Source organism: Pelophylax lessonae, assembly GCF_965119305.1.
Source record: "Pelophylax lessonae genome assembly, chromosome: 9".
NCBI classification, from domain to species: Eukaryota; Metazoa; Chordata; class Amphibia; order Anura; family Ranidae; genus Pelophylax; species Pelophylax lessonae.
Window position 1 is genome coordinate 2427154 of NC_138776.1, and position 25787 is coordinate 2452940.

The 25787-nt window shown below is 54.1% G+C and overlaps 1 protein-coding gene across 1 annotated transcript in view; it reads right to left on the reverse strand.

Annotated features, from left to right (window-relative positions):
* The window catches only part of LOC309563082 (NACHT domain- and WD repeat-containing protein 1-like), a 220966-nt gene extending 195766 nt beyond the window's left edge, over window positions 1-25200 (reverse strand). The window contains exons 1-3 of the mRNA XM_082267388.1: window positions 25180-25200; window positions 10596-10701; window positions 739-842 (exon numbers count right to left, since the gene is read on the reverse strand). Of these exons, the coding sequence (XP_082123514.1) occupies window positions 739-842; window positions 10596-10694 (203 nt within the window). The 5' untranslated portion in view covers window positions 10695-10701; window positions 25180-25200. The remainder of the gene's footprint in view (window positions 1-738; window positions 843-10595; window positions 10702-25179) is intronic.
* Window positions 25201-25787: the final 587 nt, after the last annotated feature.

Here is a 25787-nt window from a genome sequence, read left to right on the forward strand (position 1 = left end):
GATTAACTGCTTTATAAATATTCCTTCAGATCCCAAGTAGGAATAGAGAGGATTCTTGGCCTGGATTTCAGCTTTCCTATTATAACAGAGCGGATGATGGGACCACCTCTTGGTTTCACTGCTGTGTTCATGTTGGGGTGATTATTTTTCCTGGGGATTCTGGTAGAGAAATCTCACCACTGGGATCAGTAATCATAAAGAAAAAGATAAATAAAACATGTCAATGCTTACCTGCTCTGTGTAATGGCATTGCACAGAGCAGCACGGATCCTCCTCTTCTAAGGTCTCCCGCCGGCACTCCTGGCCCCTCCCCTCTGTCCAGTGGCTTCCCATGGGGGCACATGTGCATGCTCCCTCCTGAGCCTCGTTGCTGCATCCATTGACACAGACAGCGGGACTCGGCCCCACCCCCCATTCCCTCGTCACTGGCTTTGACTGACAGCAGTAGGAGCAGATGGCTCCAAGTGCCCCGGGAAAGCCAGTGAGACATGGATGTGAGGGGAGAGAAAAACTGCAGACGCGGATTGAATGAGGGCTCAGATAAGTATAAGGGGATGCTGATGTCTAAACATTTTTTACCTTAATGCAAGGAATATCAAAGGACGCAGCAGCGGGGCTCGGGAGCGAGCACACATAAGTGCCCCCATGGGAAGGTAAGAAATGTTTAGGCTTTAGAACCACTTTAAATATAAATTCTGGGATTAATATCAGACGGCAACAAAAAACAGAATGTCAGACCTGCCAAGTTCTGTAGCTTGGGCACAGCCATCCTCAGGTTCTACTTCCAAATCTTGAGACAATATTTCTTCTATGCGTCTGCGCAGTTCCACCTTTAGAGATACCTAGAAACATAGAGGAGAAGATAGAGAATGGATTACTTCAATCTCTCTATAAACAACACAAATACAACAAATCACAGAGCGACATGGAGAGAAAAAACGAATACAGGCTTAAAATGCACGACTCCAATTTCATCAAAAGCTGCATTTTGTAAATGGCCAAATGTAGAGGGGGTGGAGCTATGACATCAGTGCTGGTGTCTATCATATGTTCTGGGCTGGACACACGTGTCTTTGTACTCCTCACCTGGTTGCCCCCACACACGCCTGACACCATCTGACACCAAATAAGTTTATCTTGGTCCCATCAGAGCACAGGAGATGGTTCCAGTAATCCATGTCCTTAGTCTGCTTGTCTGCAGCAAACTGTTTGCGGGCTTTCTTGTCCATCATCTTTAGAAGAGGCTTCCTTCTGGGATGACAGCCATGCAGACCAATTTGATGCAGTGTGCGGCGTATGGTCTGAGCACTAACAGGCTGACCCCTCCCCCACCCCTTCAACCTCTGCAGCAATGCTGGCAGCACTCATACGTCTATTTCCCAAAGACAACCTCTGGATATGACGCTGAGCACGGCACTCAACTGCTTTGGTGGACCATGGCGAGGCCTGTTCCACGAGGTGAGATCTTCCATGGAGCTCCAGACTGAGGAGACTGACAGTTATTTTCTGTTTCTTCCAACCAACTGTTGTCACCTCTCACCAAGCTGCTTGGTGATGGTCTTGTAGTCCATTCCAGCCTTGTGTAGGTCTCCAATCTTCTCCCTGACATCCTTGGACAGCTCTTTGGTCTTGGCCATGGTGGAGAGATTGGAATCTGATTGGTTGATTCTGTGGACAGGAGTCTTCTATACAGGTAACAAGCTGAGATTAGGAGCACTCCCTATAAGAGAATCCTCCTAATCTCAGCTCATTCCCTGTATAGAAGAAACCTGGGAGCCAGAAATCTGCTGATTGATAGGAGATCTGAGCCGCTACTTCCTGTATAGGTCCGGTGTTCTAAAATTTGGTTGGACCTGTGAAAAAAATCGGACCTCGTCACTTCCGGTCATGAAACAGCTGATGGGCGTCTCAAGTGCGCATGCGCACAAGACAGTATCTTGGTTTGGTAAAATTATAACACATAGCGGACAGTTGCCTGAGAGGAGGCGGGGCTGAGGTGGGACGGAAGACACCGCCGCGTCATCTGCAGAGCAGAATAGAGGAGGCGGGACGAAGGTGCGGCCGTGTAATAAATGCAGGGCTTAAGCGACTCCTTCTGTTTTATTATCTTTAGTAATTATCGTATTATTTATCCTTAGGAATTCATTACATTTACTATTTCTATAATACAAAATAAGAAATAGTAAATGTTATGAAATCCTAAGGATAAATAATACGATAATTACTAAAGATAATAAAACAGGAGTCGCTTAAGTCCTGCATTCATTACACGGCCGCACCTCCGTCCCGCCTCCTCTATTCAGCTCTGCAGATGACGCAGCGGTGTCTTCCGTCCCACCTCAGCCCCGCCTCCTCTCAATCAGCTGTCCACTGTCTGTTATAATTTTGCCAAACCTCAAAAAAGGTCTTCTGCGCATGCGCATGGACGACTCCATCAGCTGTTTTGTGATGCTCTGTCCCCGGAAGTGACGAGGTCCGATTTTTTAACGGGTCCGACAAAATTTTACAACACCGGCCCACAGGTGGAGTAATATCAGATGCACTCAGCCTGTGAGAGGAGGAGCCATACACAGGAAGCAGCGGCTTTGCTCTCTACTGCAGCCGCATGCTTTGCAGGCTCAGCCACAGACAGACAGACAGACAGTGCCTACAAGCAAATCTCTGCAAGTACCCACTATTATTGCTATTACCGTATACTGTATGTGTGTATATATATATATAAAATACGGTATAACATTTTTGAAATGCGTTTTTCTGGATATTTTTGTTGATCTGTCTCTCACTGGTAAAATAAACCGACCAATAAAATTATAGACTGATCATTTCTTTGTCAGTGGGCAAATGTACAAAATCAACAAGGGATCAAATACTTTTTCCCCTCACTGTACTTCGGCATCGGCTGAACATCATTGCTCCAGACAACGGTGAGCCAAGCCAATGCGTGTGAATGAGATTTTAGTATTTGAGTTTATAACCACTTCAAGACCCCCTTATACCAGGGCTCGACAAACCCCAGGCGCCAGGTCGCCATGGCGACTAGAAATTGCATCCTGGCGCCTGGGCTTGTCAGCCCATCCACTGCCGGGGTTGCAGATTGTAGCGTTCTGAGAGTGTCTCTCTCTTATGCAGTCCAGAGCGTGCGCTGATCTTTTCCCCCTCCCCCTCCCCTCCACAGAGACGGTAGAAGAGACAGACCTGGTCGGCTTCTCCTCCTCCCGCCCTCTCCTCCTGTGTTGTGATCCCAGGTGCACATGGAGCCACCAGGGCCGGTCAGCTTCTCCTCCTCCCGCCCTCTCCTCCTGTGCTGTGATCCCAGGTGCATATGGAGCCACCAGGGCCGGTCAGCTTCTCCTCCTCCCGCCCTCTCCTCCTGTGTTGTGATCCCAGGTGCACATGGAGCCACCAGGGCTAGTCAGCTTCTCCTCCTCCCGCCCTCTCCTCCTGTGTTGTGATCCCAGGTGCACATGGAGCCACCAGGGCCGGTCAGCTTCTCCTCCTCCCGCCCTCTCCTCCTGTGCTGTGATCCCAGGTGCACATGGAGCCACCAGGGCCGGTCAGCTTTTCCTTCTCCCGCCCTCTCCTCCTGTGTTGTGATCCCAGGTGCACATGGGGCCATCAGGGCCGGTCAGCTTCTCCTCCTCCCGCCCTCTCCTCCGGTGTTGTGATCCCAGGTGCACATGGGGCCATCAGGGCCGGTCAGCTTCTCCTCCTCCCGCCCTCTCCTCCTGTGTTGTGATCCCAGGTGCACATGGGGCCACCAGGGCCGGTCAGCTTCTCCTCCTCCCGCCCTCTCCTCCTGTGTTGTGATCCCAGGTGCACATGGAGCCACCAGGGCCGGTCAGTATCTCCTCCTCCCACCTCTCCTCCTGTGCTGAGATCCCAGGTGCACATGGAGCCACCAGGGCCGGTCAGTATCTCCTTCTCCCGCCCTCTCCTCCTGTGCTGTGATCCCAGGTGCACATGGGGCCACCAGGGCCGGTCAGCTTCTTCTCCTCCCACCCTCTCCTCCTGTGTTGTGATCCCAGGTGCACATGGGGCCACCAGGGCCGGTCAGCTTCTTCTCCTCCCGCCCTCTCCTCCTGTGTTGTGATCCCAGGTGCACATGGGGCCACCAGGGCCGGTCAGCTTCTTCTCCTCCCACCCTCTCCTCCTGTGTTGTGATCCCAGGTGCACATGGAGCCACCAGGGCCGGTCATTATCTCCTCCTCCCGCCTCTCCTCCTGTGCTGTGATCCCAGGTACACATGGAGCCACCAGGGCCAGTCAGCTTCTCCTCCTCCCCCCCTCTCCTCCTGTGTTGTGATCCCAGGTGCATATGGAGCCACCAGGGCCGGTCAGCTTCTCCTCCTCCCGCCCTCTCCTCCTGTGTTGTGATCCCAGGTGCACATGGGGCCACCAGGGCCGGTCAGCTTCTCCTCCTCCCGCCCTCTCCTCCGGTGTTGTGATCCCAGGTGCACATGGGGCCATCAGGGCCGGTCAGCTTCTCCTCCCCCCGCCCTCTCCTCCTGTGTTGTGATCCCAGGTGCACATGGGGCCACCAGGGCCGGTCAGCTTCTCCTCCTCCCGCCCTCTCCTCCTGTGTTGTGATCCCAGGTGCACATGGAGCCACCAGGGCCGGTCAGCTTCTCCTCCTCCCACCCTCTCCTCCTGTGTTGTGATCCCAGGTGCACATGGAGCCACCAGGGCCGGTCAGTATCTCCTCCTCCTGCCTCTCCTCCTGTGCTGTGATCCCAGGTGCATATGGAGCCACCAGGGCCGGTCAGCTTCTCCTCCTCCCGCCCTCTCCTCCTGTGTTGTGATCCCAGGTGCACATGGAGCCACCAGGGCCGGTCAGCTTCTCCTCCTCCCGCCCTCTCCTGCTGTGTTGTGATCCCAGGTGCACATGGAGCCACCAGGGCCAGTCAGCTTCTCCTCCTCCCACCCTCTCCTCCTGTGTTGTGATCCCAGGTGCACATGGAGCCACCATTGTGGCTTCAGCAGAGAGCACAGGCAGAAATACAGTAGCTGCATATATCCTGGAGGGGGGGAGAGTAAGATACCGATCCTTACAATCTGTCTCTCATTCCTCTTATCTGTGCTGCAGTTTTGTTTCTCCTACACTGCTGTTATCTGCAATGGACTCTCTGGTAATTAACCCTCTCCTTGGATGCTAGGGGAGGACTGTGCTTATCTACTCTGCTTCATTTAACTGCTGCTTGCCTAAATGTTAAATGATTAACTCTTTACAGCTTAACATTGGCAGGCTTTGGCTTGTGGTATGAATGGCATTTGTGCCGGCGTGTGTATCTGGTTACCCCTTCATAGCTACCTGGGACTATATGGCTAATGCTGCCATGAAGAAAAGTGTCATTTCTGATCATAGATCAGTCTGGATTTTAATGTCTGTCCTGCTGACTACATTTAAGGCTGATGGTTATTTTTTTTTTGTGGGTGTGTCCATTTAACCACTTGCCTACCGGGCACTTAAACCCCCTTCCTGCCCAGATCAAGTCTCAGCTTTCAGCGCTGACGCACTTTGAATGACAATTGCATACTCATGCAACACTGTACCCAAATTAAATTTTTATAATTTATTTCAAACAAATAGAGCTTTCTTTTGGTGGTATTTAATCACTACTGGGGGTTTTTATTTTTTGCTGAACAACCAAAAAAGACCGAAAATTTGGAAAAACAAAACTGTTTTTATAGTTTGGTATGAATTTTTGCAAACAGGTAATTTTTCTCCTTCACTGATGTGCGCTGATGAGGCGGAACTAAAGGGCCCTGATAGGCACAGATAGACTGCACTGATAGGCACAGATAGACTGCACTGATGGGCACAGATAGACTGCACTGATGGGCACTGATAGGCTGCACTGATGAGCACTGATAGGCTGCACTGATGGGCAGTTATAGGCTGCACTGGTGGGCACTGATAGACTGCACTGATGGGCACTGATAGGCTGCACTGATGAGCAGTGATAGGCTGCACTGATGAGCAGTGATAGGCAACACTGATGGGCACTGATAGGCAACACTGATGGGCAGTGATAAGGCGGCACTGATGGGTGGCACCGATGGGCAGCACTGAAGGGCACTGGTAGGTAGCACTGAAGGGCACTAATAGGTGGCACTGAGAGGTGGCACTCATGGACACTAATAGATGGCACTGATGGGCACTGATAAGTGGCACTGATGGGCAATGGTAGATGACAGTGATAGGCAGCACTGATGATGGGGCACTGGTGAGCATTGATAGGTGCGACTGGTGGGCACCGATAGGTGTCACTGACCTGCACTGGTAGGTGGCACTGGTGGGCACTGGTAGGTGGCACTGGGGCACAGATGCTCCTCTTCGGGACCGATGTCCCTCTGACAGCAGCTGGCGATCTGCTTTTTTTTTCTCCTCAAGCTGGCAGCCTGAGGAGAAAATAAAAGCTGATCTCCGGCTGCTGTTTACATCACATAATCAGCTGTCGTTGGCTGACAGCTGATCACATGGTAAGGGGCCGGGACCAGCCCCTTACTCAGATCTGTGATAAGCCGAGTCTCATGGACTTGCTGATCACAGAGCCAGCCGCGCATGCTCTGCAGAGAGCGCCTAGGCAGCTCATGCATGGAAGGACGTACATGGACGCTCTCCCGGCAATAGAGGTCCGCGCTGTAGCCGTCTTTCGGCAACAGCGCCGACGGCAAAAGGTTAAGTAGACATGTCTCTATTTGAAGGGAACAGTGCAGTTTGCTGAAAAGGCCAATGATTTTGCCCCGCCTCCTTATGATCTATCCAATCTCTGCTGTGCCCGCTCTATCAGTCCCTCCCCGTCTATACTCCACCCATTGATGCGCGCACACACATGCACTTTCTGTGTGTATATTAAGGTGTGCAGGACAGGTGACAAATTGGAGTGCAGGCACACCAGAGGCTGGAAAATTGGGGAGTTTAAACACCACCTCTCCCCTAGACAATTCCACTAATACCCCCCTCTGCTGCTCTGAGTCTCTGATTAAAAAAGACTGCCACTCCTCTGAAAAGCAATCCACACACAGATTTATTTTCAGAGACCATTGACAGGCAGTGAGGAGGCGATATGTCACCTTAAATGCTGCAGCACGGCCCCCTTTTATTGGAATGGGTTGTGTTCAGCAGTAGTGGGTTGGAAGAATGGGTTGTGTTCAGTAGTAGTGGGTTGTGTTCAGTAGTAGTGGGATGTGTTCAGTAGTAGTGGGTTGTGTTCAGTAGTAGTGGGTTGTGTTTAGTAGTAGTTGGTTGTGTTCAGTAGTAGTGGGTTGTGTTTAGTAGTAGTGGGATGTGTTCAGTAGTAGTGGGATGTGTTCAGTAGTAGTGGGTTGTGTTCAGTAGTAGTGGGTTGTAAGAATGGGTTGTGTTCAGTAGTAGTGGGATGTGTTCAGTAGTAGTGGGTTGTGTTCAGTAGTAGTGGGATGTGTTCAGTAGTAGTGGGATGTGTTCAGTAGTAGTGGGTTGTGTTCAGTAGTAGTGGGTTGTGTTCAGTAGTAGTGGGTTGGAAGAATGGGTTGTGTTCAGTAGTAGTGGGATGTGTTCAGTAGTAGTGGGTTGGAAGAATGGGTTGTGTTCAGTAGTAGTGGGTTGTGTTCAGTAGTAGTGGGATGTGTTCAGTAGTAGTGGGTTGTGTTTAGTAGTAGTGGGTTGTGTTCAGTAGTAGTTGGTTGTGTTCAGTAGTAGTGGGTTGTAAGAATGGGTTGTGTTCAGTAGTAGTGGGTTGTGTTCAGTAGTAGTGGGATGTGTTCAGTAGTAGTGGGTTGTGTTTAGTAGTAGTGGGTTGTGTTCAGTAGTAGTTGGTTGTGTTCAGTAGTAGTGGGTTGTAAGAAAGGGTTGTGTTCAGTAGTAATGGGTTGTAAGAATGGGTTGTGTTCAGTAGTAGTGGGTTGGAAGAATGGGTTGTGTTCAGTAGTAGTGGGTTGTAAGAATGGGTTGTGTTCAGTAGTAGTGGGTTGTAAGAATGGGTTGTGTTCAGTAGTAGTGGGTTGTAAGAAAGGGTTGTGTTCAGTAGTAGTGGGTTGTAAGAATGGGTTGTGTTCAGTAGTAGTGGGTTGTAAGAATGGGTTGTGTTCAGTAGTAGTGGGTTGTGTTCAGTAGTAGTGGGTTGGAAGAATGGGTTGTGTTCAGTAGTAGTGGGTTGGAAGAATGGGTTGTGTTCAGTAGTAGTGGGTTGGAAGAATGGGTTGTGTTCAGTAGTAGTGGGTTGTGTTCAGTAGTAGTGGGTTGTGTTCAGTAGTAGTGGGATGTGTTCAGTAGTAGTGGGTTGTGTTCAGTAGTAGTGGGATGTGTTCAGTAGTAGTGGGATGTGTTCAGTAGTAGTGGGTTGTGTTCAGTAGTAGTGGGATGTGTTCAGTAGTAGTGGGATGTGTTCAGTAGTAGTGGGTTGTGTTCAGTAGTAGTGGGATGTGTTCAGTAGTAGTGGGTTGTGTTTAGTAGTAGTGGGTTGTGTTTAGTAGTAGTGGGTTGTGTTCAGTAGTAGTTGGTTGTGTTCAGTAGTAGTGGGTTGTGTTTAGTAGTAGTGGGTTGTGTTCAGTAGTAGTGGGTTGGAAGAATGGGTTGTGTTCAGTAGTAGTGGGTTGGAAGAATGGGTTGTGTTCAGTAGTAGTGGGTTGTAAGAATGGGTTGTGTTCAGTAGTAGTGGGATGTGTTCAGTAGTAGTGGGTTGTGTTCAGTAGTAGTGGGATGTGTTCAGTAGTAGTGGGATGTGTTCAGTAGTAGTGGGTTGTGTTCAGTAGTAGTGGGTTGTGTTCAGTAGTAGTGGGTTGGAAGAATGGGTTGTGTTCAGTAGTAGTGGGTTGGAAGAAAGGGTTGTGTTCAGTAGTAGTGGGATGTGTTCAGTAGTAGTGGGTTGTGTTCAGTAGTAGTGGGATGTGTTCAGTAGTAGTGGGATGTGTTCAGTAGTAGTGGGATGTGTTCAGTAGTAGTGGGTTGTGTTCAGTAGTAGTGGGATGTGTTCAGTAGTAGTGGGTTGTGTTCAGTAGTAGTGGGATGTGTTCAGTAGTAGTGGGTTGGAAGAATGGGTTGTGTTCAGTAGTAGTGGGTTGTGTTCAGTAGTAGTGGGATGTGTTCAGTAGTAGTGGGTTGTGTTTAGTAGTAGTGGGTTGTGTTCAGTAGTAGTTGGTTGTGTTCAGTAGTAGTGGGTTGTGTTTAGTAGTAGTGGGTTGTGTTCAGTAGTAGTTGGTTGTGTTCAGTAGTAGTGGGTTGTAAGAAAGGGTTGTGTTCAGTAGTAGTGGGTTGTGTTCAGTAGTAGTGGGTTGTGTTCAGTAGTAGTGGGTTGTAAGAAAGGGTTGTGTTCAGTAGTAGTGGGTTGTGTTCAGTAGTAGTGGGTTGTGTTCAGTAGTAGTGGGATGTGTTCAGTAGTAGTGGGTTGTGTTCAGTAGTAGTGGGTTGTGTTCAGTAGAAGTGGGTTGTAAGAATGGGTTGTGTTCAGTAGTAGTGGGTTGTGTTCAGTAGTAGTGGGTTGGAAGAATGGGTTGTGTTCAGTAGTAGTGGGATGTGTTCAGTAGTAGTGGGTTGTAAGAAAGGGTTGTGTTCAGTAGTAATGGGTTGTAAGAATGGGTTGTGTTCAGTAGTAGTGGGTTGTAAGAAAGGGTTGTGTTCAGTAGTAGTGGGTTGTAAGAAAGGGTTGTGTTCAGTAGTAATGGGTTGTAAGAATGGGTTGTGTTCAGTAGTAGTGGGTTGTAAGAAAGGGTTGTGTTCAGTAGTAGTGGGTTGTAAGAATGGGTTGTGTTCAGTAGTAGTGGGTTGTGTTCAGTAGTAGTGGGTTGTGTTCAGTAGTAGTGGGTTGGAAGAATGGGTTGTGTTCAGTAGTAGTGGGTTGGAAGAATGGGTTGTGTTCAGTAGTAGTGGGATGTGTTCAGTAGTAGTGGGTTGTGTTCAGTAGTAGTGGGATGTGTTCAGTAGTAGTGGGATGTGTTCAGTAGTAGTGGGATGTGTTCAGTAGTAGTGGGATGTGTTCAGTAGTAGTGGGTTGTGTTCAGTAGTAGTGGGATGTGTTCAGTAGTAGTGGGTTGTGTTCAGTAGTAGTGGGTTGTGTTCAGTAGTAGTGGGTTGGAAGAATGGGTTGTGTTCAGTAGTAGTGGGATGTGTTCAGTAGTAGTGGGTTGTGTTCAGTAGTAGTGGGATGTGTTCAGTAGTAGTGGGATGTGTTCAGTAGTAGTGGGTTGTGTTCAGTAGTAGTGGGTTGTGTTCAGTAGTAGTGGGATGTGTTCAGTAGTAGTGGGATGTGTTCAGTAGTAGTGGGATGTGTTCAGTAGTAGTGGGATGTGTTCAGTAGTAGTGGGTTGTGTTCAGTAGTAGTGGGTTGTGTTCAGTAGTAGTGGGATGTGTTCAGTAGTAGTGGGATGTGTTCAGTAGTAGTGGGATGTGTTCAGTAGTAGTGGGTTGTAATTCTTGGGAGTAGGTGTATAAATGATGGCAGGCTTATAGGGGCTCCAGTGCAGTACTGTGCTGCGGGTCACATGATGCTGCTAAGATGGCCCTGGATGTGTGGGCGGGAAGTTTAAAGCCCAACAGCCAGAAAAGGAAAAAAAAAAAAAAACCTGGCTCCTAACTTTTTTAGCTGGCTCCCAGATTCAAAGCCCCGCCTTCTACTGTACCTTTGCGGTCTCACAGGGGGTCAGATCCCGGGGGAGGTGCTCCAAAGTCTCAATCTGTCTCAGTTTCTTCCGCAATCTCCTGAGTTCTATGGCCTCCATTATGGCACTGCAAGAGCAAAACACACGTAATGAGAAAAGAAAAGGAAAGCGGGCGGAAGGGGTGAGAAGATTTATTGAACTTCATGTTATCACTGATTCAGGAATAATTAAAGTGACTATCGGCCATTTACAAACAACGGCCTATTTAGGAGCGTTACTGCTCTGAGTGCTTTGTAAAACCTTCCTCTGTATAAAGATGTGCGCAAATGTCTGCGGTCACTCTGTCATTAGACAGCACAGATCACAGGCAATATCCAAAGAGCCAATCAGAGTGGCTCTGTGCCTTGTGTTCACTGTGATCCAATCACAAGGTTTAAGCATTCTGTGTCACCGCTTAAAGGCTTGGCGCACCGAGCCCAGAAAAAAAAAACCCACAGTGCTCCCTCCCCTCCAAATGTGCAGATACAGGCTGGGAGGGAGGGAGGGAATGAGAGGGACTTCGGTTTCTGAGCACAAGGATATTTAGAGGCTCAAAAGTGCCTGAGTCTGGAATTCCGGGTGTCACCCTGCACCGGGGTGTCACATGTGCTGCATGTATCTGCTCATACAGGTGAATGGCTGTAGACCACCTTATGCTCTTGTGTATCAGAGTTTACCCACACTGTGTATACGGCGTATTTCCCTCAGCAAGAGATTTGTGTACAGGAAATACATTGCACATGTGCGGGGATACACATCGATGTACAGGAAATACATTGCACATGTGCGGGGATACACATCGATGTACAGGAAATACATTGCACATGTGCGGATACACATCGATGTACAGGAAATACATTGCACATGTGCGGATACACATCAATGTACAGGAAATACATTGCACATGTGCGGGGATACACATCGATGTACAGGAAATACATTGCACATGTGCAGGGATACACATCGATGTACAGGAAATACATTGCACATGTGCGGATACACATCGATGTACAGGAAATACATTGCACATGTGCGGGGATACACATCGATGTACAGGAAATACATTGCACATGTGCGGATACACATCGATGTACAGGAAATACATTGCACATGTGCGGGGATACACATCGATGTACAGGAAATACATTGCACATGTGCGGATACACATCGATGTACAGGAAATACATTGCACATGTGCGGATACACATCGATGTACAGGAAATACATTGCACATGTGCGGGGATACACATCGATGTACAGGAAATACATTGCACATGTGCGGGGATACACATCGATGTACAGGAAAAACATTGCACATGTGCGGGGATACACATCGATGTACAGAGCAATGGTGACTACATCAATACAAACATTCACTTTTATGGCACTTCTGAACCTCTAAATGTTGGTGTGAGAGAGGCCTTAGGGGGAGATTTCCTTGTACCATTCACAGATATATAGAGCAGCCTCTCTCAGCCTCTCTCAGCCTCTCTCTGCCTTTCCCAGCCTCTCTCAGTCTCTCTCAACCTTTCCCAGCCTTTCCCAGCCTCTCTCAGCCTTTCCCAGCCTCTCTCAGCCTCTCTCAGTCTCTCTCAGCCTCTCTCAGTCTCTCTCAGTCTCTCTCAGCCTCTCTCAGTCTCCCTCAGCCTCTCTCAGCCTTTCCCAGCCTCTCTCAGTCTCCCTCAGCCTTTCCCAGCTTCTCTCAGCCTCTCTCAGTCTCTCTCAGCCTCTCTCAGTCTCTCTCAGCCTCTCTCAGTCTCTCTCAGCCTCTCTCAGCCTTTCCCAGCCTCTCTCAGTCTCTCTCAGCCTCTCTCAGTCTCTCTCAGTCTCTCTCAGTCTCTCTCAGCCTCTCTCAGTCTCTCTCAGTCTCTCTCAGCCTCTCTCAGTCTCCCTCAGCCTCTCTCAGTCTTTCCCAGCCTATCTCAGCCTCTCTCAGTCTCCCTCAGCCTCTCTCAGCCTTTCCCAGCCTCTCTCAGTCTCTCTCAGCCTCTCTCAGTCTCCCTCAGCCTCTCTCAGCCTTTCCCAGCCTCTCTCAGCCTCTCTCAGTCTCTCTCAGCCTCTCTCAGTCTCTCTCAGCCTCATTGTCTCCCTCAGCCTTTCTCAGTCTCTCTCAGTCTCCCTCAGCCTCTCTCAGCCATTCTCAGCCTCTCTCAGTCTCTCTCAGTCTCTCTCAGCCTCTCTCAGTCTCTCTCAGTCTCCCTCAGCCTTTCCCAGCCTCTCTCAGCCTCTCTCAGTCTCCCTCAGTCTCTCTGTCTCTCTCAGTCTCTCTCAGTCTCTCTCAGCCTCTCTCAGCCTCTCTCAGTCTCTCTCAGCCTCTCTCAGTCTCTCTCAGCCTCTCTCAGTCTCTCTCAGTCTCTCTCAGCCTCTCTGTCTCTCTCAGTCTCTCTCAGTCTCTCTCAGCCTCTCTCAGTCTCTCTCAGTCTCTCTCAGTCTCTCTCAGCCTCTCTCAGTCTCTCTCAGTCTCTCTCAGCCTCTCTCAGTCTCCCTCAGCCTCTCTCAGTCTTTCCCAGCCTATCTCAGCCTCTCTCAGTCTCCCTCAGCCTCTCTCAGCCTTTCCCAGCCTCTCTCAGTCTCTCTCAGCCTCTCTCAGTCTCCCTCAGCCTCTCTCAGCCTTTCCCAGCCTCTCTCAGCCTCTCTCAGTCTCTCTCAGCCTCTCTCAGTCTCTCTCAGCCTCATTGTCTCCCTCAGCCTTTCTCAGTCTCTCTCAGTCTCCCTCAGCCTCTCTCAGCCATTCTCAGCCTCTCTCAGTCTCTCTCAGTCTCTCTCAGCCTCTCTCAGTCTCTCTCAGTCTCCCTCAGCCTTTCCCAGCCTCTCTCAGCCTCTCTCAGTCTCCCTCAGTCTCTCTGTCTCTCTCAGTCTCTCTCAGTCTCTCTCAGCCTCTCTCAGCCTCTCTCAGTCTCTCTCAGCCTCTCTCAGTCTCTCTCAGCCTCTCTCAGTCTCTCTCAGTCTCTCTCAGCCTCTCTGTCTCTCTCAGTCTCTCTCAGTCTCTCTCAGCCTCTCTCAGTCTCTCTCAGCCTCTCTCAGTCTCTCTCAGTCTCTCTCAGCCTCTCTCAGTCTCTCTCAGCCTCTCTCAGCCTCTCTCAGCCTCTCTCAGTCTCTCTCAGCCTCTCTCAGCCTCTCTCAGTCTCTCTCAGTCTCTCTCAGTCTCCCTCAGCCTCTCTCAGCCATTCTCAGCCTCTCTCAGTCTCTCTCAGCCTTTCCCAGCCTCTCTCAGTCTCTCTCAGCCTCTCTCAGCCTTCCCCAGTCTCTCTCAGTCTCTCTCAGCCTTTCCCAGCCTCTCTCAGTCTCTCTCAGTCTCTCTCAGTCTCTCTCAGTCTCCCTCAGCCTCTCTCAGCCTCTCTCAGCCTTTCCCAGCCTCTCTCAGTCTCTCTCAGTCTCTCTCAGCCTCTCTCAGTCTCTCTCAGCCTTCCCCAGTCTCTCTCAGTCTCTCTCAGCCTTCCCCAGTCTCTCTCAGTCTCTCTCAGCCTCTCTCAGCCTTCCCCAGTCTCTCTCAGTCTCTCTCAGCCTCTCTCAGCCTCTCTCAGTCTCTCTCAGCCTCTCTCAGCCTCTCTCAGCCTCTCTCAGCCTCTCTCAGTCTCTCTCAGCCTCTCTCAGTCTCTCTCAGCCTCTCTCAGTCTCTCTCAGTCTCCCTCAGCCTCTCTCAGCCATTCTCAGCCTCTCTCAGTCTCTCTCAGCCTCTCTCAGTCTCTCTCAGTCTCCCTCAGCCTCTCTCAGCCTTTCCCAGCCTCTCTCAGCCTCTCTCAGTCTCCCTCAGTCTCTCTCAGCCTCTCTGTCTCTCTCAGCCTCTCTGTCTCTCTCAGTCTCTCTCAGTCTCTCTCAGTCTCTCTCAGCCTCTCTCAGTCTCTCTCAGCCTCTCTCAGCCTCTCTCAGTCTCCCTCAGCCTCTCTCAGCCATTCTCAGCCTCTCTCAGTCTCTCTCAGCCTTTCCCAGCCTCTCTCAGTCTCTCTCAGCCTCTCTCAGCCTTCCCCAGTCTCTCTCAGCCTCTCTCAGTCTCTCTCAGTCTCTCTCAGCCTCTCTCAGCCCCTCTCAGCCTCTCTCAGTCTCTCTCAGTCTCCCTCAACCTTTCCCAGCCTCTCTCAGTCTCTCTCAGTCTCTCTCAGCCTCTCTCAGCCTCTCTCAGCCTCTCTCAGTCTCTCTCAGTCTCTCTCAGTCTCTCTCAGTCTCCCTCAGCCTCTCTCAGTCTCTCTCAGCCTCTCTCAGTCTCTCTCAGTCTCTCTCAGCCTCTCTCAGTCTCTCTCAGTCTCTCTCAGTCTCTCTCAGCCTCTCTCAGCCTCTCTCAGCCTCTCTCAGCCTCTCTCAGTCTCCCTCAGCCTCTCTCAGCCATTCTCAGCCTCTCTCAGTCTCTCTCAGCCTTTCCCAGCCTCTCTCAGTCTCTCTCAGCCTTTCCCAGCCTCTCTCAGTCTCTCTCAGTCTCTCTCAGTCTCTCTCAGCCTCTCTCAGCCTCTCTCAGTCTCTCTCAGTCTCTCTCAGCCTTTCCCAGCCTCTCTCAGTCTCTCTCAGTCTCTCTCAGCCACTCTCAGCCTCTCTCAGCCTCTCTCAGTCTCTCTCAGCCTCTCTCAGCCTCTCTCAGCCTCTCTCAGCCTCTCTCAGCTTCTCTCAGCCACTCTCAGCCTCTCTCAGACTCTCTCAGTCTCTCTCAGTCTCTCTCAGTCTCTCTCAGCCTCTCTCAGCCTCTCTCAGTCTCTCTCAGTCTCTCTCAGCCTCTCTCAGCCCCCCTGTACACCAGTGTCCCCAGTCCCCCCTGTACACCAGTGTCCCCAGTCCCCCCTGTACACCAGTGTCCCCAGTCCCCCCTGTACACCAGTGTCCACAGTCCCCCCTGTACACCAGTGTCTCCAGTCCTCCCTGTACACCAGTGTCTCCAGTCCCTGTACACCAGTGTCCCCAGTCCCCCCAGTACACCAGTGTCCCCAGTCCCCCCTGTACACCAGTGTCTCCAGTCCCCCCTGTACACCAGTGTCTCCAGTCCCTGTACACCAGTGTCCCCAGTCCCCCCTGTACACCAGTGTCCACAGTCCCCCCTGTACACCAGTGTCTCCAGTCCTCCCTGTACACCAGTGTCTCCAGTCCCTGTACACTAGTGTCCCCAGTCCCCCCTGTACACCAGTGTCCCCAGTCCCCCCTGTACACCAGTGTCTCCAGTCCCCCCTGTACACCAGTGTCCCCAGTCCCCCTGTACACCAGTGTCTCCAGTCCCCCCTGTACACCAGTGTCTCCAGTCCCTGTACACCAGTGTCCCCAGTCCCCCCTGTACACCAGTGTCCCCAGTCCCCCCTGTACACCAGTGTCTCCAGTCCCCCCTGTACACCAGTGTCCCCAGTCCCCCTGTACAACAGTGTCCCCAGTCCCCCCTGTGCACCAGTGTCTCCAGTCCCTGTACACCAGTATCTCCAGTCCCCCCTGTACACCAGTGTCTCCAGTCCCCCCTGTACACCAGTGTCTGCAGTCCCTGTACACCAGTGTCTCCAGTCCCCCCTGTACACCAGTCCCCCCAGTCCCCCCTGTACACCAGTGTCTCCAGTCCTCCCTGTACACCAGTGTCCCCAGTCCCCCCTGTACACCAGTGTCCCCAGTCCCCCCCTGTACACCAGTGTCTCCAGTCCCTGTACACCAGTGTCCCCAGTCCCCCCTGTACACCAGTGTCTCCAGTCCCTGTACACCAGTGTCCCCAGTCCCCCCTGTACACCAGTGTCCCCAGTCCCCCCTGTACACCAGTGTCCCCAGTCCTCCCTGTACACCAGTGTCTCCAGTCCCCCCTGTACACCAGTGTCTGCAGTCCCTGTACACCAGTGTCTCCAGTCCCCCCTGTACACCAGTCCCCCCAGTCCCCCCTGTACACCAGTGTCCCCAGTCCCCCCTGTACACCAGTCCCCCCAGTCCCCCCTGTACACCAGTGTCCCCAGTCCCCCCCTGTACACCAGTGTCCCCAGTCCTCCCTGTACACCAGTGTCCCCAGTCCCCCCTGTACACCAGTGTCCCCAGTCCCCCCTGTACACCAGTGTCCCCAGTCCCCCCCTGTACACCAGTGTCCCCAGTCCTCCCTGTACACCAGTGTCCCCAGTCCCCCCCGTACACCAGTGTCCCCAGTCCCCCCTGTACACCAGTGTCTCCAGTCCTCCCTGTACACCAGTGTCCCCAGTCCCCCCTGTACACCAGTGTCCCCAGTCCCCCCTGTACACCAGTGTCTCCAGTCCTCCCTGTACACCAGTGTCTCCAGTCCCCCCCTGTACACCAGTGTCTCCAGTCCCCCCCGTACACCAGTGTCTCCAGTCCCCCCTGTACACCAGTGTCTCCAGTCCCTGTACACCAGTGTCCCCAGTCCCCCCTGTACACCAGTGTCCCCAGTCCCCCCTGTACACCAGTGTCCCCAGTCCCCCCTGTACACCAGTCCCCCCAGTCCCCCCTGTACACCAGTGTCCCCAGTCCCCCCTGTACACCAGTGTCCCCAGTCCTCCCTGTACACCAGTGTCCCCAGTCCCCCCTGTACACCAGTGTCCCCAGTCCTCCCTGTACACCAGTGTCTCCAGTCCCCCCCGTACACCAGTGTCTCCAGTCCCCCCTGTACACCAGTGTCCCCAGTCCCCCCTGTACACCAGTGTCTCCAGTCCCTGTACACCAGTGTCCCCAGTCCCCCCTGTACACCAGTGTCCCCAGTCCCCCCTGTACACCAGTGTCTCCAGTCCCCCCTGTACACCAGTGTCCCCAGTCCCCCCTGTACACCAGTGTCTCCAGTCCCTGTACACCAGTCCCCCCAGTCCCCCCTGTACACCAGTGTCCCCAGTCCCCCCTGTACACCAGTCCCCCCAGTCCCCCCTGTACACCAGTGTCTCCAGTCCCCCCTGTACACCAGTCCCCCCAGTCCCCCCTGTACACCAGTGTCCCCAGTCCCCCCTGTACACCAGTCCCCCCAGTCCCCCCTGTACACCAGTGTCCCCAGTCCTCCCTGTACACCAGTGTCCCCAGTCCCCCCTGTACACCAGTGTCTCCAGTCCCCCCCGTACACCAGTGTCTCCAGTCCTCCCTGTACACCAGTGTCCCCAGTCCCCCCTGTACACCAGTGTCTCCAGTCCCTGTACACCAGTGTCCCCAGTCCCCCCTGTACACCAGTGTCCCCAGTCCCCCCTGTACACCAGTGTCTCCAGTCCCCCCCTGTACACCAGTCCCCCCAGTCCCCCCTGTACACCAGTGTCCCCAGTCCCCCCTGTACACCAGTGTCTCCAGTCCCTGTACACCAGTCCCCCCAGTCCCCCCTGTACACCAGTGTCCCCAGTCCCCCCTGTACACCAGTCCCCCCAGTCCCCCCTGTACACCAGTGTCTCCAGTCCCCCCTGTACACCAGTGTCCCCAGTCCCCTCTGTACACCAGTGTCCCCAGTCCCTGTACACCAGTGTCCCCAGTCCTCCCTGTACACCAGTGTCCCCAGTCCCCCCTGTACACCAGTGTCCCCAGTCCCCCCTGTACACCAGTCCCCCCAGTCCCCCCTGTACACCAGTGTCCACAGTCCCCCCTGTACACCAGTGTCTCCAGTCCCCCCTGTACACCAGTGTCCCCAGTCCCCTCTGTACACCAGTGTCCCCAGTCCCCCCTGTACACCAGTCTCCCCAGTCCTCCCTGTACACCAGTGTCCCCAGTCCCCCCTGTACACCAGTGTCTCCAGTCCCCCCTGTACACCAGTGTCTGCAGTCCCTGTACACCAGTCCCCCCAGTCCCCCCTGTACACCAGTGTCCCCAGTCCCCCCTGTACACCAGTCCCCCCAGTCCCCCCTGTACACCAGTGTCTCCAGTCCCCCCTGTACACCAGTGTCCCCAGTCCCCTCTGTACACCAGTGTCCCCAGTCCCCCCTGTACACCAGTGTCCCCAGTCCTCCCTGTACACCAGTGTCCCCAGTCCCCCCTGTACACCAGTGTCCCCAGTCCCCCCTGTACACCAGTCCCCCCAGTCCCCCCCGTACACCAGTGTCCCCAGTCCCCCCTGTACACCAGTGTCTCCAGTCCCCCCTGTACACCAGTGTCCCCAGTCCCCCCTGTACACCAGTGTCCCCAGTCCCCCCCGTACACCAGTGTCCCCAGTCCCCCCTGTACACCAGTGTCTCCAGTCCCCCCTGTACACCAGTGTCCCCAGTCCCCCCCGTACACCAGTGTCCCCAGTCCCCCCTGTACACCAGTGTCTCCAGTCCTCCCTGTACACCAGTGTCTCCAGTCCCCCCTGTACACCAGTGTCCCCAGTCCCCCCTGTACACCAGTGTCCCCAGTCCCCCCTGTACACCAGTCCCCCCAGTCCCCCCTGTACACCAGTGTCCCCAGTCCCCCCTGTACACCAGTCCCCCCAGTCCCCCCTGTACACCAGTGTCCCCAGTCCCCCCTGTACACCAGTGTCTCCAGTCCCCCCTGTACACCAGTGTCCCCAGTCCCCCCTGTACACCAGTGTCCCCAGTCCCCCCTGTACACCAGTGTCCCCAGTCCCTGTACACCAGTGTCCCCAGTCCCCCCCGTACACCAGTGTCCCCAGTCCCCCCTGTACACCAGTGTCTCCAGTCCCCCCTGTACACCAGTGTCTCCAGTCCCCCCTGTACACCAGTGTCTCCAGTCCTCCCTGTACACCAGTGTCCCCAGTCCTCCCTGTACACCAGTGTCCCCAGTCCTCCCTGTACACCAGTGTCTCCAGTCCCCCCTGTACACCAGTGTCCCCAGTCCTCCCTGTACACCAGTGTCCCCAGTCCCCCCCTGTACACCAGTGTCCCCAGTCCCCCCTGTACACCAGTGTCCCCAGTCCCCCCCTGTACACCAGTGTCCCCAGTCCCCCCTGTACACCAGTGTCCCCAGTCCCCCCTGTACACCAGTGTCCCCAGTCCCCCCCTGTACACCAGTGTCTCCAGTCCCCCCTGTACACCAGTGTCTCCAGTCCCCCCTGTACACCAGTGTCCCCAGTCCTCCCTGTACACCAGTGTCTCCAGTCCCCCCTGTACACCAGTGTCCCCAGTCCCCCCTGTACACCAGTGTCCCCAGTCCCCCCTGTACACCAGTGTCCCCAGTCCCCCCTGTACACCAGTGTCCCCAGTCCCCCCTGTACACCAGTGTCTCCAGTCCTCCCTGTACACCAGTGTCCCCAGTCCCCCCTGTACACCAGTGTCCCCAGTCCCCCCTGTACACCAGTGTCTCCAGTCCTCCCTGTACACCAGTGTCCCCAGTCCCCCCTGTACACCAGTGTCTCCAGTCCCCCCTGTACACCAGTGTCCCCAGTCCCCCCTGTACACCAGTGTCCCCAGTCCCCCCTGTACACCAGTGTCCCCAGTCCCCCCTGCACATCACAGTCCCCCCTGTACACCAGTGTCCCTAGTCCCCCCTGTACACCAGTGTCTCCAGTCCCCCCTGTACACCAGTGTCCCCAGTCCCCCTGTACACCAGTGTCCCCAGTCCCCCCCTGTACACCAGTGTCCCCAGTCCCCCCTGTACACCAGTGTCCCCAGTCCTCCCTGTACACCAGTGTCCCCAGTCCCCCCTTGTACACCAGTGTCCCCAGTCCTCCCTGTACACCAGTGTCTCCAGTCCCCCCTGTACACCAGTGTCTCCAGTCCTCCCTGTACACCAGTGTCCCCAGTCCTCCCTGTACACCAGTGTCCCCAGTCCCCCCTTGTACACCAGTGTCCCCAGTCCTCCCTGTACACCAGTGTCCCCAGTCCCCCCCTGTACACCAGTGTCCCCAGTCCTCCCTGTACACCAGTGTCCCCAGTCCCCCCTGTACACCAGTGTCCCCAGTCCTCCCTGTACACCAGTGTCCCCAGTCCCCCCCTGTACACCAGTGTCCCCAGTCCCCCCTGTACACCAGTGTCCCCAGTCCCCCCTGTACACCAGTGTCCCCAGTCCCCCCCTGTACACCAGTGTCTCCAGTCCCTGTACACCAGTGTCCCCAGTCCCCCCCTGTACACCAGTGTCTCCAGTCCCTGTACACCAGTGTCCCCAGTCCCCCCCTGTACACCAGTCCCCCCAGTCCCCCCTGTACACCAGTGTCTCCAGTCCCTGTACACCAGTGTCCCCAGTCCCCCCCTGTACACCAGTGTCCCCAGTCCCCCCTGTACACCAGTGTCCCCAGTCCCCCCTGTACACCAGTGTCCCCAGTCCCCCCCTGTACACCAGTCCCCCCAGTCCCCCCTGTACACCAGTGTCTCCAGTCCCCCCTGTACACCAGTGTCCCCAGTCCCCCCTGTACATCGCAGACCCCCCCCCCCCCCCATCTAGTAATGGCTGCCCTGGAGTGTAATTGGATGTTTGTTCCTGAATATTAGGGGGATCCCCACTCTGGGCAGGGGCAATGCATTGTTATGATGGCGGGAAGCTAGGGTTGTCACCTCATCCCTCTAATCCAGGACACACAATAATCACACAGTTCTGGGGCTGATTAAGGGGGTAAATAAACTGACTTGGTGTCGTCTCTGCATTATATCATCCTCAGTGTCTGTGTGATTAATATGTGTCCTGGATTAAAGGGAGGAGGTGACAACTCTACGGCAAGCTTGTCTGTACAATGGCACGACTGTCCTGATCCGGACCGCGGTCCGCCATCCATTAATGCCTGCCCTGGAGTGTTATTGGATTTTGTTCCTGAATGCTGGGGAGCCGCCCACCCTGGGCAGAGGCATGCATTGCTATGGTGATAGCAGCCAGCTGGTCTGTACAATGGCACGATTGTCCCGATCCGGACCAGGGTCCGCCATCCAGTAATGCCTGCCCTGTAGTGTTATTGGATGTTTGTTCCTGAATGTTGGGGGGCACCCCACACTGGGCAGGGGGATGCATTGCTATGGTGATGGCGGCCAGCTGGTCTGTACAATGGCACGACTGTCCTGATCCGGACCAGGGTCCGCCATCCAGTAATCCCTGCCCTGGAGTGCTATTGGATGTTTGTTCCTGAATGTTGGGGGGCACCCCACACTGGGCAGGGGGATGCATTGCTATGGTGATGGCGGCCAGCTGGTCTGTACAATGGCACGATTGTCCCGCGCCGGACCAGGGTCCGCCATCTAGTAATACCTGCTCTGGAGTGCTATTGGATGTTTGTTCCTAAATGTTGGGGGGGGGGGGGGGAGCCCTGCATGCCGCCCACGCTGGGCAGGTGGATGCATTGCTATGGTGATGGCGGCAACCTTGTCTGTACAATGGCACGATTGTCCTGATCCGGACCGCGGTCCGCCATCTAGCAATGCCTGCCCTGGAGTGTTATGGGATGTTTGTTCCTGAATGTTGGGGGCCAGCTGGTCTGCACAACGGCATGGGGGGGGGGGGGGGGGGGGCGGCACGCAGGAAGAAAAGGAAATCCCCTGGTTGTGGTGTCGGCCAGGTAAGACCATGGCAACTCATGGCACTGATCCATGGCGGACTGGGTCTGGTACACCCCTGGGGGGCCCATAGGACAGACTGGGGAGAAGCACTGATCTATGTAGAGGGTGGGGGCCCATAGGACACACTGGGGAGAAACACTGATCTATGTAGAGGATGGGGGTCCATAGGACAGACTGGGGAGAAGCACTGATCTATGTAGAGGATGGGGGTCCATAGGACAGACTGGGGAGAAGCACTGATCTATGTAGAGGATGGGGGTCCATAGGACAGACTGGGGAGAAGCACTGATCTATGTAGAGGATGGGGGCCCATAGGACAGACTGGGGAGAAGCACTGATCTATGTAGAGGATGGGGGTCCATAGGACAGACTGGGGAGAAGCACTGATCTATGTAGAGGATGGGGGCCCATAGGACAGACTGGGGAGAAGCACTGATCTATGTAGAGGATGGGGGCCCATAGGACAGACTGGGGAGAAGCACTGATCTATGTAGAGGATGGGGGCTCATAGGACAGACTGGGGAGAAGCACTGATCTATGTAGAGGGTGGGGGCCCATAGGACACACTGGGGAGAAACACTGATCTATGTAGAGGATGGGGGCCCATAGGACAGACTGGGGAGAAGCACTGATCTATGTAGAGGATGGGGGCCCATAGGACAGACTGGGGAGAAGCACTGATCTATGTAGAGGATGGGGGCCCATAGGACAGACTGGGGAGAAGCACTGATCTATGTAGAGGATGGGGGCCCATAGGACACACTGGGGAGAAGCACTGATCTATGTAGAGGGTGGGGGCCCATAGGACAGACTGGGGAGAAGCACTGATCTATGTAGAGGATGGGGGCCCATAGGACAGACTAGGGAGAAGCACTGATCTATGTAGAGGGTGGGGGCCCATAGGACAGACTGGGGAGAAGCACTGATCTATGTAGAGGATGGGGGCCCATAGGACAGACTGGGGAGAAGCACTGATCTATGTAGAGGGTGGGGGCCCATAGGACAGACTGGGGAGAAGCACTGATCTATGTAGAGGATGGGGGCCCATAGGACAGACTGGGGAGAAGCACTGATCTATGTAGAAGGTGGGGGCCCATAGGACAGACTGGGGAGAAGCACTGATCTATGTAGAGGATGGGGGCCCATAGGACAGACTGGGGAGAAGCACTGATCTATGTAGAGGATGGGGGCCCATAGGACAGACTGGGGAGAAGCACTGATCTATGTAGAGCATGGGGGCCCATAGGACAGACTGGGGAGAAGCACTGATCTATGTAGAGGATGGGGGCTCATAGGACAGAGTGGGGAGAAGCACTGATCTATGTAGAGGATGGGGGCCCATAGGACACACTGGGGAGAAGCACTGATCTATGTAGAGGATGGGGGCTCATAGGACACACTGGGGAGAAGCACTGATCTATGTAGAGGATGGGGGCCCATAGGACAGACTGGGGAGAAGCACTGATCTATGTAGAGGATGGGGGCCCATAGGACACACTGGGGAGAAGCACTGATCTATGTAAAGGATGGGGGCCCATAGGACAGACTGGGGAGAAGCACTGATCTATGTAGAGGATGGGGGCCCATAGGACACACTGGGGAGAAGCACTGATCTATGTAGAGGATGGGGGCCCATAGGACACACTGTGGAGAAGCACTGATCTATGTAGAGGATGGGGGCCCATAGGACAGACTGGGGAGAAGCACTGATCTATGTAGAGGATGGGGGCCCATAGGACAGACTGGGGAGAAGCACTGATCTATGTAGAGGGTGGGGGCCCATAGGACAGACTGGGGAGAAGCACTGATCTATGTAGAGGGTGGGGGCCCATAGGACAGACTGGGGAGAAGCACTGATCTATGTAGAGGATGGGGGCCCATAGGACAGAGTGGGGAGAAGCACTGATCTATGTAGAAGGTGGGGGCCCATAGGACAGACTGGGGAGAAGCACTGATCTATGTAGAGGATGGGAGCCCATAGGACACACTGGGGAGAAGCACTGATCTATGTAGAGGATGGGGGCCCATAGGACACACTGGGGAGAAGCACTGATCTATGTAGAGGATGGGGGCTCATAGGACAGACTGGGGAGAAGCACTGATCTATGTAGAGGATGGGGGCCCATAGGACAGACTGGGGAGAAGCACTGATCTATGTAGAGGATGGGGGCCCATAGGACAGACTGGGAGAAGCACTGATCTATGTAGAGGGTGGGGGCCCATAGGACAGACTGGGGAGAAGCACTGATCTATGTAGAGGATGGGGGCTCATAGGACAGACTGGGGAGAAGCACTGATCTATGTAGAGGGTGGGGGCCCATAGGACAGACTGGGGAGAAGCACTGATCTATGTAGAGGGTGGGGGCCCATAGGACAGACTGGGGAGAAGCACTGATCTATGTAGAGGATGGGGGCTCATAGGACAGACTGGGGAGAAGCACGGATCTATGTAGAGGATGGGGGCCCATAGGACAGACTGGGGAGAAGCACTGATCTATGTAGAGGGTGGGGGTCCATAGGACAGACTGGGGAGAAGCACTGATCTATGTAGAGGGTGGGGTCCATAGGACAGACTGGGGAGAAGCACTGATCTATGTAGAGGGTGGGGGCCCATAGGACAGACTGGGGAGAAGCACTGATCTATGTAGAGGGTGGGGGCCCATAGGACAGACTGGGGAGAAGCACTGATCTATGTAGAGGATGGGGGCCCTTAGGACAGACTGGGGAGAAGCACTGATCTATGTAGAGGATGGGGGCTCATAGGACAGACTGGGGAGAAGCACTGATCTATGTAGAGGATGGGGGCCCATAGGACAGACTGGGGAGAAGCACTGATCTATGAAGAGGATGGGGGCCCATAGGACAGACTGGGGAGAAGCACTGATCTATGTAGAGGATGGGGGCCCATAGGACAGACTGGGGAGAAGCACTGATCTATGTAGAGGATGGGGGCCCATAGGACAGACTGGGGAGAAGCTCGGATCTATGTAGAGGGTGGGGGCCATAGGACGGACAGGGGATCTATGTAGAAGGTGGGGGCCCATAGGACAGACAAGGGATCTATGTAGAAGGTGGGGGCCCATAGGACAGACAGGGGATCTATGTAGAAGGTGGGGGCTGTCACCCATCATACAGGGGAGAATGGAGGTCATTCTATCACATAGATATCCTATGAGAGCTGTGACAGGGGGGAGGGGAGTGTTTTCTGTCCCTCACATGGCACCATTCACCTCTCACCCCGCTCCTCCACCGACACCGGAAGGTAAATAGACTCCTAACCCGGAAGTAATCAGGAAAGCCAAAAGTGGGCGGAGTCCTGCGACACCTAGTTCTCTTTGTTTCGTTGGCGGGCAGACAGCAGCGGAGAGAGAGATGAATGGCTCCGCCTATTAGGAGGCGGGACGTCACGTGATTTTGTCTTCATCAGAGGTCCCGCCCATAGACGCTGGCAGTGGAGAATGATCATGTGACCTGAAGGAGAGGTGAGTGTGTGATCATCACTGAGGACCGCCCACAGGGAGGCTGAGCCCAGGAGCTGACACTCTAATGTCCCCACTACAGTCTATGGCTGAGCCCAGGAGCTGACACTCTAATGTCCCCACTATAGTCTATGGATGAGCCCAGGAGCTGACACTCTAATATCCCCACTATAGTCTATGGCTGAGCCCAGGAGCTGACACTCTAATGTCCCCACTATAGTCTATGGATGAGCCCAGGAGCTGACACTCTAATGTCTCCACTATAGTCTATGGCTGAGCCCAGGAGCTGACACTCTATTGGCCCCACTATAGTCTATGGCTGAGCCCAGGAGCTGACACTCTAATGTCCCCACTATAGT